Source organism: Poecilia reticulata, linkage group LG3 (assembly GCF_000633615.1).
Source record: "Poecilia reticulata strain Guanapo linkage group LG3, Guppy_female_1.0+MT, whole genome shotgun sequence".
Classification (NCBI taxonomy): Eukaryota; Metazoa; Chordata; class Actinopteri; order Cyprinodontiformes; family Poeciliidae; genus Poecilia; species Poecilia reticulata.
The window spans coordinates 19,602,519-19,616,202 of record NC_024333.1 but is presented as its reverse complement, the minus strand read 5'-3'; the positions used below and the strand labels follow the sequence as shown (position 1 = coordinate 19,616,202).

At 38.0% G+C, this 13,684-nt stretch overlaps 1 protein-coding gene across 1 annotated transcript; it reads left to right on the top strand.

Annotated features, from left to right (window-relative positions):
* The first annotated feature begins 2,817 nt into the window (after positions 1-2,817).
* Positions 2,818-13,353, top strand: lipca (lipase, hepatic a). The gene is made up of 9 exons (XM_008405370.2): positions 2,818-3,120; positions 5,357-5,541; positions 6,397-6,576; positions 6,646-6,763; positions 8,063-8,296; positions 10,466-10,708; positions 12,090-12,204; positions 12,549-12,767; positions 12,925-13,353. Exons 1-9 carry the CDS (start codon positions 3,039-3,041, stop codon positions 13,052-13,054), a joined length of 1,506 nt encoding a protein of 501 aa, XP_008403592.1. The 5' UTR covers positions 2,818-3,038; the 3' UTR covers positions 13,055-13,353.
* Positions 13,354-13,684: the final 331 nt, after the last annotated feature.

Here is a 13,684-nt window from a genome sequence, read left to right as displayed (position 1 = left end):
TTGTTTCATTTTTCTTCTTTTATCTGAAAATAAAATGTAAAATGTAAGAGGACAAAACAGTTGGGATTTCTTTTTACAAAATAAATCAGCTCTGACTTCTTAATCCACTTTGAAAAATTGTAAAAACGTTCAAATTAATTTCCCCAAAAATGGTTTAAACTTTCCACACACTTTCACACCTGTCAGGAGTTTATTCAGCATGCAACCATTTTATTTTTAGACTTGGTGCCCAAAGAAAAAAGTGTCATAATTATCTGTTTGCACAACTAGAAACCAACAGAGAGGTTTGAATAGCTACAAAAGCATGAGAAAAATGGACATAACTTTTATAATATCCTACAGGCAGTTTTAATGGTGTGTTAATTTTTTATGTTTAGAACAAGCTACAAACGTTTGAAATAATTTTAAATAAATTAATTCAGTCTGGTTTTTACTCCTACCTAAGCCTTCGTCTCCCAAAAGAAGCAGATGTCGTCTCCTAATACTTCCTTTCTGGTTGTGGTTTAAATAAAAGATAAAAAGAGGGAAAACTTGTGTAACTTCACGGAGAATGGATGGAGATGGTTTGTGGTTCTTGATCCTGTAGGGAGCGTCAGATGTGCAGTTTTCCCTGTTCGTGTTCGCATCTCTCATTCTAAACCAAATTTGTGATTTAAGCGCCGCGTTTCGGCTGCGTATACGTTGGAGTTCAACACTTTATAACGCCGTTACACCCACAGAAAACAGTTAGAAAAGACAGTGAGGATTTAAGAACATCATTTACCCTAAAGTCTCAAAGATAGGAAGCTTGTTTAAGATGAAATATGTCTGGACTTTGACTGGTCCACACATGAACATGCTTTGACGCTGTATCTGCATTGATCTGAATGGCAGCTCTTGCTGTACATCTGGGGTCGTTGTCCTGCTGAAGGATGATCCCAGTCTAAAGTCTTTTTCTGCCTCCAGCATGTTCTCCACTGGGACTGAAATATATTAAGCTCAATCAGTTTTAAGCTCCTCCGTCTCCTACAAATAAAAAACATAAAATGCAGTAAGACAACATGGCCACCATGTCGCACCAACGGAATGTTGTGTTCAGGTTGATGTGCGGTGTTTAGGTTTGCACCACATACGACATCTGACAAAAAAAACAAAAAAAAAAACGCAAAAAACGCCTGTTTGGTGTAAATAGTGTAAATATCTTAGATTTGAAATAAGACAAAACTAACTTACAAGTAACTTTTAGAAAACTATAAGTGTGCGGTTTTATGTTAAAAATGAAATAGCAATTGTTACAGTGGCAGATTATTTCGCTTGTAACAAGACATTTTTTTCATAAATCCACACTACAACATGATTTGCATCTAATTTTCTGATGGAACTAGTACGTTTTCATCAATGAATTGTTGATTTAAAACACACTCCTATATGTTGCTGAAAAGTTTCTTATCAGTTAGTTTTGTCTTATTTCAAGTGCAGTAAGATATTCGCACTAGAAACTAAAGCAGTGTCTGTGATGCTGTTCGTTCACTAATGTTGGTTTTTACAGATCATCTGGATTTATACTGAGATCAAATCACGCATATGTGGATTTTATTTGCTTAATTAGCTGATTGGTTGTGCTGGACTTTTTTTTTGGATGACAGAATAGATTTCATATGCATGCCACACTTTTCAGAATTTAATTTGTAAAAACTATTGTAAACTATTGTAAACTTTCTACTTTACATTTACATACTGCAGAATATTAAAAAGTTTATGGTGGAGAAAACTGTAAAGGTGACGAAGTATTTTAATGTGCCACTAAGCAACAACCACAAAATGTCTGAGGTTTTCCAACTGTTTTAGGGTAATGTTGATGTGCTGAATCAAGAAATCTCATTGGCTTCAGGTCAACTTTCTGAGCTATGGAAGAACATGAGTATCAAAATGCATGACTGGTTCTCCCATCTGGGTCAGTTTCCTGAGAATCCGGGATCAATGAGCGACGAGTCTTTTTTGGATGAGAAATATTAACGGAAATGAACCGACGATGTCACAAAGATGTCATCGATTTAGAAAGAAGATCAGTTTTCTCTAAATCAAATAAGAATAAAAAACCTGGTTGAGAAAAATGGATGTCAACTGAAATAATTCAGCTGAAGAAAATACATAAACTTCCAAAAAATATTCTTTGTAACCTGGTGACAATTTGTGAAATGTTTTATGTAATTTATGAAGGATTAACCTGAAACTTCTTCCTAATTTCTTCACCTCACTTGACAGAAAAGTAAAGAGGCGTTTTTGGGTTGATGTTGGGGTCTGTCTGACCACAGTGTGATCATTAACCCTGTCTGTGTACTGAACCTGCTCACAGCATCGACCCCAGTCAGGCTGATACCTGAAACCAGTCCAGGGAAAAGGTCACTTCTCTGAAAACGCAGCGGCACAGCAGGACGCCTCTTTAATTTCTGATATTTTTGAAACGTAATTGATCATTTGAACTGCTGTTATTGCTGGATTGCTGCACACGGCGCACGCCCCTGTGGTTCTCACAGTCACTGCACTGAAACCGCATGTTGAGAATAAGCAGGAGCTTTTTTAAGACCCAACATTAGAAATGACAACAAACAAGAACAGCAAACCAAAGTCCTGCTTGGAGCAACAATGTTGCTTCACTGCCTGGTTACTCTCAACCTCATGATCCGCTTCAGCCTGAGCCATTTTAGTAAACATGTGACACAACATTGTGGGAAAATCCCCCCTTAAGGACTCTTATGTTCAGCCTCCTCTCTTTTAATGACTGGTGTGATGCTGGATGAGTGTGTTGATGAGGTTTGGTCTGCAGCAGGTTTCAGCCATGTTCTGCCCTTACCTTCGCTCTTTCACAACATGCTGAACGTACACGGCGAGGCCTCAGCCAATCAGGTCGGCAGCGAAACCACCTGATGTCTGAACCATGACTTCCCCTCTCTGTCCATTCAGAGCAGGACGATGATCACACTTCAGGTTTCTGGACAGCAATGAGGCGTCTCTGACAAAAACTCTTCAGGTTCAGAGGAAATATCAGACGTGAAGTCATGTCTGCGCTCAGACTCTTGTGCTGTTTGCTGATGGCATGTTGCCTCAGTGAGGGGAAGAGAATTAAAGGAAGCAGAGGAAGTAAGTATCAATCGACTGGAAAATGTGACATAAGAGACATTTATGTTGCTTTATCTTAAACGGAAAAGTCATAAAGACAGAACTGATATTGTGAGTAGTTCTAGTTTATCTTGGTACAAAATCCTTAAATACATCTTGTACTTTATTACATAAATGGGATTTCAAATTTAAACTAACCCAGATATACAGAGGGATATTTCAGCGCAACATGCAGCTCTGGAAAAAATTAAGAGACCAATTAAAATGATCAGTTTCTCTGATTTTACTCTTTATATGTTTATGTTTGAGTAAAGTGAACATTGCTCTTTTATTCCATGAACTACTGACAACATGTCTCTGAAGTTAAAAGCAAAACTTTAGTATTTATTTGCAGAAAATAACAAAAAGATGCAGTGCTTTCAGACTTCAAATAAACAAGTTCATATTCATTTTGAAACAGCAATACTGAGGTTTTAACGCAGGAAGAGTTCAGAAATCAATATTTGGTGGAAAAACCAGGAGGTTTTCAATGGGGTTCAGTGAAGTGGACTCTTCATTTTGTCCAGATTTTTATATTTTAAACAAATTTCCACATCACTCGGCGCAAAAGTGCTCAGATTTTACTTGTTCTAATGAAAATGTTGCCACATTTTCTGACTCCTAATTTTGATTTAAACTATCTTTGAAATGTTTTTTGATCACCAGTCTGTAGACTTATTATGTCAAACACTGAAAAAATGTTTCTTTAAACAAGCTTAAAATTTTCAACCAAATCAAAATCGTAGCTTTAGCGAAACAAATAAAGTAACTTTTCAAAGACGGTTCAAAGAAATGTTTGTTCAGTGCAGTTCAAACCAATAAGAATAATTAATCAAATCAGGGCGGCGATTTATCTGTCGTTACAATCTTCACATGTGGTTACGGTTGTTGTTTGCAGCTCCTGGCAGGCAAACAGATCCATCTGTGTAAGTTTATGTATATTTGAAAACTTTATATACACGGCATGTTTATTTATGCCAAAATGTGGCAACAAAAGTCAACAAATTGTGTCTTTAAAAATCAGAATTTGTGCACTCACTCTGTCTCTAAAAAAAGGAAAGTGTTTTAGTTTTTTATGTGGACATGTTGCAGTGAGGAGACCAAAGAAAGAAAACGCAAATCAAAGAGAGTCCATATCTGCTCAGAAGGTTTAATAGTTAACTCCAGATTGAGCAGCAAAACAGGAACTTGATCTTTGATGTGAATATCAAAAGAGTGAAAACCAACAGATGTCGTGAGAGATTTCTTTGGTCAGAATCTGCAGGTTTTTGTTCCAAGAGAAACAGTTTTTTACGCTTATAAAACAAAGACGAGTTGATGGGGGAAATGTTTTGCCTAGATTAACCAAAGGAGAGATTAATCTTGCTGAGGCATCTGCGCATGTCTGCCAACAAATCTGTGTAACTTAACAATCAAAACAAAACAAAACGTCGAAAGCAAGTGATTAATCAAAAAATCTCACTTTACTTCTTTATGTGTTCAAGTTCCTGTGGAGATCTGGGGAAATATTTACAGAAGTTTGTCACAAACACTTCATTCACTGCCCAAAAAAAAAGATATGCTGGGATGAAGAGACATCGGCTCATTTGGTGAACAAACAAACAAACTTTATTTAAAAATTCAAAGAACCTATTTATTGAACTCAAGGCTGTTTGTGTATTTGTGCTTTATTTTTTATTATTCCTGGAATGGAGAGTGAAGTTTTAATGCAAGGGGGACATTAAATTAAAGCTGCATGTTATTTGGACAACCAAGGACTTTTCCATGTCCTTTTGTTGAGTAAAATCATCAAAACAGTTTCGGCGCATAATTGAAATAATGTCCAAATGTTTACATTATTTCCACAAGGCACAAAGTTTCATCTGGGTTTAAATTACTGGATATGTCACTGCTGTTTTGTTATCGATCGTGCGAGATTTACATTATTTTGTGTGTGCATTAGTTTATATCTAAAATAGACATGATTTCTTTAGCATAGAATAGACATGGATCGTTGACGTTATTAATATTGAGATATTTGGTGTATGACAAATTACTCTGATTGTTACAGTCCAGCTGTGAAAGCAGATGTTTTGTAAATCAAGTAACTAGTTAGACATACTTTCTAGCGTTGCATATAAAACTACAGTGAATTTCAGTGGAACGCAACGGTCAAGCCAACCCAGTAAACATCCTGACAGCTGAGCCTAACGAGCAGCGCCTCTCTTTGCTCTCCGAGGTGTGACGGACCCAGAGGCCGCCGCCGCCGTCAGGCCGCAGGAGCCTCGCGTCAGCGGCTCCATGTTCAGGCTGTTTTTGGGAGGTGAGGACACCTGCATGCTGGACCCTCTGCAGCTGCACACTCTCACCTCCTGTGGTTTCAACAGCAGTAATCCCCTCATCATCATCACTCACGGGTGGTCGGTAAGGTCACCTCCTGCTTTCCGCGCACTTCACTGAACACAGAAACTCAGAACCGAGAAGAAACGTGTTCGAAAAGCACTACGAGCAACGACGACGACGACCACCGCTGCCGTTTGCACATTCAGAAATGTGTTTATAACGTTTTTGCTTTGTTGTGCAGCAAAAACTAAAGATCTTACCAAGGAATTATGGTCTAGTTTATAGTGAAAATATCTTAGTGCACTTGAAATGAGACTAAATTAATTCATAAGTAACTTTTCAGCAAAATATATAAGCTAATTTTAAGTATCTAATTCCTTAATATTGAGGGAGGGGAAGAAAACACTTTTCCATTTATAACATGGGAAAATATCTTGCCATAAGTGAAATAATCTAGTTTTTTTTTTTCATCCATATTAATTATTGACTTAAATCAAGTTTCTATATCTTGCTGAAAAATGACTTGTAAGTTAGTTTTGTCAGTAAGGCTTTATTTGAAGGGGAACATGTTGTGAACATGAAGAGTCTTTATTCTGTTGTCATGAAGTGTCATTCGGTAAATAATGACGCTTAATGCGGAGTTGACACTTTTAATTTACGCTCAATGCCAGTTTTAACTGAACTTTGCATTGAAAGTGTCATTATTTACTGAATGGCATGTTGTGACAACAGTCGTAAACATTTATCAAGCGTCATTCATGTTCATGACAGTCGCATGTCATCAGATGAAGCGTTAACGTTTTGTCTCATTTCAACCGTACTAAGATATTTTCTCTAGAAATTAGATCAAAATTACCTGGTAAGATTTTGTGTTTTTGCAAAATGAGATTCCAACTTTATGATTTCTTGTTTTTTTGTGTGTGTTTTTTCTCCAAGGTGGACGGTATGTTGGAGAGCTGGGTGATCCGGATGGCCGCCATCCTGAAGAGGAACCTTGTGGATGTTAATGTGGTGATGACCGACTGGCTGCATCTGGCCCATCAGCATTACCCCCTGGCTGTGCAGAGCACCCGCACCGTGGGCAAAGACATAGCTCATCTGCTGCAGTCGCTCCAGGTCAGACTCACTAACCAACGAGCAGAAATGTGGAAGAGATGTATTTAAATGTAACGAATCCCAAAACAGAGAGAATACGGGTACCCAGTGAGGAAAGTTCATCTGATCGGATACAGCCTGGGAGCTCACATATCCGGATTCGCTGGAAGCTTCCTGCAGGGTTCAGAGAAGATTGGGAGGATCACTGGTGAGTTCGTTTCCTCTTACCGTCCGTCCTCCGACAGATCCAGAAAGGAGAAAGAAAAAGATTGGCGCCAAAGATAAAATACTGCATAAAAATCTGAAATTATGGATCTGGGGAGAGAAAACATCTGGCTGAGGACAGAAGCTGTTTCAGATTTTAGAAATGTGACTCTCCACCAAAAGCATCATTATGTTCAGCATTAACACAGAAAAAATGACGCCATTTCTGCCAGCAATACATTCAAGTTTATGGGGTGTGGACTGTGTAAACGCACTGCAAGAAAACACACACAGATCTGATGATAAACTAAACAGCCTATGTTTAAAAGACATTTTAAAATACATCTGATAATTTCCGAAGCTCAAAAACTGAAATTTATAACTTCAAATAACTACAGATGAGTGCCATAATTTTTGTAACCTGTCTTAATCTGAGCAACTGACTAGATATTTAATCTTACTGAGCTTTTCCAGAGCTCAATAAGAGCTTATAGATGAAATAATTCAGCAATCTGGACAGGATGTGTAATTCTGTAAAACAGACTGAGCAAATCTAAATATTACAGTATTTACTAGGAAGGATTAAATGTAAAATACATTAAAAATAAACCAAAGTCCAGGAAAACCACAAAAATAAAATTAAAAAGTCATAATAGTCATAGTCATAATATACACAATTATTTAAAAAAAAACACATTTGCTATGAAAAGTCAATTAAATGGATTCTGTTTTTTTAATTTAATGCAATTCCAAGCAGTCTGAAAAACAAACAAACCATTTAATCTTTATGTTTACTTTTCAAGGCCAGGTAGGTTTTGTGCATCATTAAAATCTTTTAACTCCCAAAAACTGACAATGGAAGAAACTTTGAGGAATTTCACATGTATCCAATATATTTATTTGTTAGAACTGATTGTGGAAATCAAGGTAGAGAGTTTCTTGTGAACCAAAGTGTTACTTTGTTCTAATAGCTACATCCTACACCAACACACAGAAATTTGATAAAACAGAAAAAAAATACACTTAAAACTAACAGAGCTCCATTCAATTCCTGAATGAAATCAGGATTTACTGCCACACCAGTAAAGTATCTATTAATAATGACACACGCCGCCACTCAGATCACATTTAAAATCGGAACAATTATTCATCATAATTCTAAAAACTTTTCTGTTTATCAATATGTTTGTGCCATTTTGGGTTTTTGCATATTTGTGAACTAATGCTCATTTTTCTCATTTCTTTTTTGCGTTCTTTTGGAGAAGCATTACTCCTGTTTAAAACACATCTCCTGTCCCTGCAGGCCTGGATCCGGCAGGGCCGCTGTTCGAGGGCATGTCTCCCTCAGACAGGCTTTCTCCTGATGATGCCGAGTTCGTCGACGCCATCCACACCTTCACCCACGAACGTTTGGGCCTCAGCGTGGGCATCAAGCAGGCCGTGGCGCATTACGACTTCTACCCTAACGGAGGAGACTTCCAGCCCGGATGCAACTTTCACAACATTTATGAACACATAAGCGAGTACGGGATCCTCGGTAGGATGAGCAGCACTGAAAACACATTTTAAAACACAGACTTTTAGCTTCTTATTCTCTCAGAAACAAGAGTAGCAGAAGGCCGGATGGGTCACTATTTGGATGGAACATTTTACTTCTTTCAACACTACTTTTGCTGGAATAAACGTCAAAATGGATTGCAGTATTTAGAGAGTCTTGTGAACGTGTTCACACCATTCTACCTTTTTTAGCTCTCATTGTGTTACAACGACATACGTACATGCTTAAAAGGTGAGGTAGACAAAGGATGCAGGGTTTGCAAAGAATAAAATAAACTGAGAAAAGTTGCATGTACAGCTCTGGAAAACATTAATAGTCCACTTTATTGACCCCCACTGAAAGCCTCCTGGTTTCTCCACCAAATATTGATTTCTGAACTCTTCCCGAGTTAAAACACTAGTATTGTTGTTTCTTAAATGAACATAAACTTGTTTTCTTTGCATTATTTGAGGTCTGAAAGCGCTGCATCTTTTTCATTATTTTTGACCATTTCTTATTTTCTGCAAATAAATACCAAATTTTTGCTTGGATTTTCGCAGACATGTTGTCAATAGTTCATAGAATAAAAGAACAAAGTTTATTTTACTCAAACGTATAACTATAAACAGTAAAATCAGAGAAACTGAGCTGCATATATTCAGGACCCCTTACTCTGATCCTTCACAGGTCACCTTATTGTTTTTAGAGGTTTATTATGGAGGATTATTTAAAAAACAGCATCGTGACGACCAGGAAACACACCAGAGGTCAGTCAGTTGCCGGAGATGTTTAATTGCATAATTACATGATTAAATCAGAGTTCTCTGTCAAGCCATCGTCTGAAAATAGAAAGACTGTGAAGCAACTACAAGACTATCAAGCCAAGGCTGTGATTTTTTGACAGTTCAAATAAAAGTCCCACACCCAAATCTGCTCTTTATGGAGGTATGAGAAGACAAAGGTCACTGATTTTCTTTAGCAGGATAACGCTCGTCAGAAAGATGGAGCCAAAAACAGGATAATGCTTAAAAAAATAATCAGTCAGAATGACAAAAAAACCAGTAAACACACAGGCAGAGCTTCAATGAGAGTTTACATCACAGCAGGGTTTCCCCCTGTGCATTATAAGCCTGGCGGGCCACCAGGCTGTTTTTGTGCCCCCACCAGACCAAACGTTGCTTATTTATTTAAGTCTTTTAACATTTTTTAAGACTTTATAGTTGGTGTTCAGGTGTTAATCTTCCAATCTTTCAATAACATATGATTATCAAGTGATATTTTCAAATTCCCTGTCAACTTTAAACATTGTTTAACTCAAAAACATGGCGAACCGCTGGATGAATGACTGCCCTAGTGCCCAACCAACAGGCTTAGCAGGTTTTCTGGGGGAAACTTTGCACAGCATATTCATGTGTTTGAACGGCCTAATCCAAGTCCAAACTTGAACCCCACTATGAATCCCTGGAGTTGTTTTGTACACTAAAACCTCAGAAGACTTATAATCATGTGGATCAATAAACAGCTAATAGAAATAAAATAAGGACTCACTGGAGTTGAATACAAACATGATTCACGTTTCAGACTTTTAGATGGGAAAAGAAATAAAAAAAAATACTGAAACCCAATAATCGATTTACATCCACTTCCAAATTACACACTACTTTGACCCCCATGTGTCATTTTCAAACCACTGCATGTGGCACAGGGTGTTCAGCTGCTCCAAAATATTTCTGGTTAGCTGCTCTCTGTGCTCTATCATAACATTTTAATTCCTTAATTGCTCCCTCCAAATCAAAACATTGGTGGTTTGGCGGCCACTTCTTGGGCAGCAGTTCATCTTTCTGCTTGCCGACAGATTGATTTTGATGCATTTAATTCCCTCCGGTCCCACAGACTCTGTTCTGGAAACTGTGGTGCCCTTCAATTGAAAACACATCTGCATAATCTGACAGCGAAAGCCACATTAAAGCGACCGCCATCCTTAGGAGCTAACTGGTAACATGTGCTGCTTTGTCCGTGAGCTGCCCCCGGGCGACAACAATCCACGCAGAGCTGAGATAAATATAGCAGGAAGATGTGACAGAAAGACGCCACTATTGTATCAATAAACGGCTCCGTGATCCGACCACCACACAGCAACGTGTCCTATTTTTTTCTGCCTTCTCGCAGGCTTTGAACAGACGGTGAAGTGCGCTCACGAGCGCTCCGTCCATCTGTTCATGGACTCGCTGCTGAATGAGGACAAGCAGAGCACGGCCTACAGGTGCAGCGACAACAGCGCCTTCGTCAGGGGCGTCTGCTTGGACTGCCGGAAGAACCGCTGCAACACGCTGGGCTACAACATCAAGAAGGTCCGAACAGCAAAGAGCAAGAAGCTCTACCTGAAAACAAGATCCCGGATGCCTTACAAACGTGAGAATGAACTCTGAGAATAATGAGAATTTAAAGATATTATTTGTAAGCCTGTCGCAAAACAACATTTTCTGGATGATAAATTGTCACAGTAATTTATTCTCACAATTAAAATGATCAAGTTCATCTTAATTCATCATACGGTTAATTGGCTGCTGATTGCTACAGGCTTATTTTTTTCGTATTTTGTCACCTTACAACCTCAAACTTCCGCATTTTTAACTGAGATTTTATGTGACAGATCTAGGTCTGTCACGATAAATTGTGCTGAACAATAATTGTTCCAAAACTTATTGCGATAAACAATAACATTGTTGTTTTGAGACCATTTTGAATTAATAATGGCATTGAGAATACATTCTCAATGCTCGATAAACTTTAAAATCGAATTAACATTTAAACACTGAAATTGCAAGATACTTAAAATATCCAAAATGAATAAAACAAAAAACAAAAGAAACAACAAATGAAACGAATTGAAACGAAAGTCTGTGTAAACAAAATTATCCTTCATAAAAAGGGCTAGTTGAGATCAAAGTACCAGACTGTAGACGTTTGTCATTCAGTTTCTGATAAAAAGAAAGAGAAAAACGATAAGTCATGCAAATAGGAATTATTGAGTTTCTTTTAATTTATCATGCGATTAATTAATTTATCATTTATTGTGACAGGCCTAGACAGATCAACTCAAAATAGTGCATGATTGTGAAGCTGAGTGAAAACAGTTCACGCACTGCAAAAACTAATTCTTACCAAGTATTCTGGGTCCAGTTACAGTGCAAATATCTCAGTACACTTGAAATAAGGGAAAACTAATTTTTTCAAGTAATGAGAAAGTACTGGCAGATTATTTCACTTACAACTTTGTACAAATATCTTGCTACAAGTTAAATAATCTGCCAACGGAAATAGTACTTTTACATAAATATTACAGAATTATTAAAACCAGCTCATATTTCTTGCTGATAAGTTATATGGAAGTTCATTTTGTCTCATTTCAAGTGTACTGAGATATTTGCACCAGAAACTGGAACAAAAATACTTGGTAAGATTTTGTGTTTTTGCAGTGTGATTTTCTGTACTTAAGTTTAAAAAATCTGAAAAGTGTGGCGTTCATATATACTTAGCTCCCTCTAGTCAGAAACTGCCAAACGAAAAAAAAAAAAAAATTCAGTAAACAGAGTTCATCTGTGTGTAATTTAATCTTTAATATGAGGATTCAATTAATATAAATGCAGCTGCTCTAGTGGAAGCTTTCATACTTTTGAATAAATGTGGAAAAACAGTAAGATGTGTGAATACTTTTTAAAGGCATTGTGGTGTTTGTGTGTTTTCCATGAATCAAAAGCTGTTTGGCTTGTTTCTCGCTCTTTTCCTGCAGTCTATCATTACCAGTTCAGGATCCAGTTTGTTAACCAGACGGAGGAAATCAAGCCGACGCTCATCATCTCCCTCCAAGGAACCGAGGCCGAGAGCGGAGAGCTGTTCATCACAATGTGAGTACTGCAGCAGATCTGGTGCGCCGCCGCGCATCTGTGCTTCCAGAGGGAAAAACCAACTTAACGAGAGCAGCTGACAAACAAACTGCTGCATAAAAGAAAACACGAATACGAAATGAATAAATCACTACAGCAGGACATGATTCATTCACAGTTATGCTGTGTTTATACTCTGTGCATCAAAGAGCTTTAAACAAACCACTGCCTGCAGAAAAAAAAAAAAAAACTCATCTGGTTTCCCGCTTTAGCTGTGGGCCTTCACATCAGCAAGCCGTCACTCTCCCACAGCAACATGAGGATTAAACGATAACCTTGTTTTTATTTGCTCCCCTGCGACGCAGAGATGAAGGCATTCACGGAAACACAACTCTGTCCTTCCTGATTACGCTGGACAAAGACTTGGGGGAGCTGATGATGCTGAAGCTGAGTTGGGAAGGGTCTGACATGTGGAAGAACGTGTGGACGCGCATGCAGAGCATCTTTCCATGGGGCAGCCAGCAGAGCAAACCACAGATGATGTTGGGAAAAGTCAGCGTCAAAGCAGGAGAGACGCAGGACAGGTACAGCGCACGTTCAAATCGTAGTTCCACGTCTGACGTCTGACGGGGAAAAGCATCTGCATATCTCCACAGGCTTTTGACGCCTTCTAGTGGACACTTTAAGCTTTTATCTTGCAGCGTAAAAATATTGTAATGTTTTAATTTTTTTTTTTTTCAGGACATCATTTTGTTCCATGAATAATGACGGACAACAAATCGAAGTCTCTCAAGATAAAGTGTTTGTGCGCTGCAGGGAGGATGAACCGACGCGCCGCAGGAGAAAGCACAGCAAACTGGCTGAAAATTAATCTGTTCAACAGACTAAATGATAATACTGGATGGTCTCTTCACGATGAGGCTTTGAAGAGCAAGAAATCAGCAAAAAGTTAATAATTGAGGGGGGGGGGAAGCACTGAGAAGTTAAAAACCTGGAAGTCAACAGGTCTGTAAGTGACCTGTTGACACTGAATGATGGGTTGATTAATAAACTACATCTTTTTCAGCTGACAATGCCGAGCTACTTAATGTCGAAGGTTTTCAGATTAAATCTTAAAATAAGTGTTAAATAAAAGTGTTTTTATGTGAAATCACTAAACAGCTCTTAAAGTGACAGCAGAGAATGTGGTTTCATTAAACTGGCAGCTGCCAGTTTGGTTCAGACGTTTACAGCCAGTGTTTAACACAAACGTCAAACATGATGATTTGTTTGAAACCTTGTGCAACTTTAAGGATTTGCAAAGACTAATTTTGAGTACACAAAATAGAATTAGTCAGTTTTGATTCACACAGTAAAAAATGTATATGCACTTCCATTCGCACATTTTCTGCAGTCAGCAGCAGCAAGATTCTGACATATTGGATTTTTTTTTTTACCACTCCTCCTTTCAGAACTGGAACTTTTTAAAAACGGTTTAAAGGGAACTATTTTGATCCGTTTT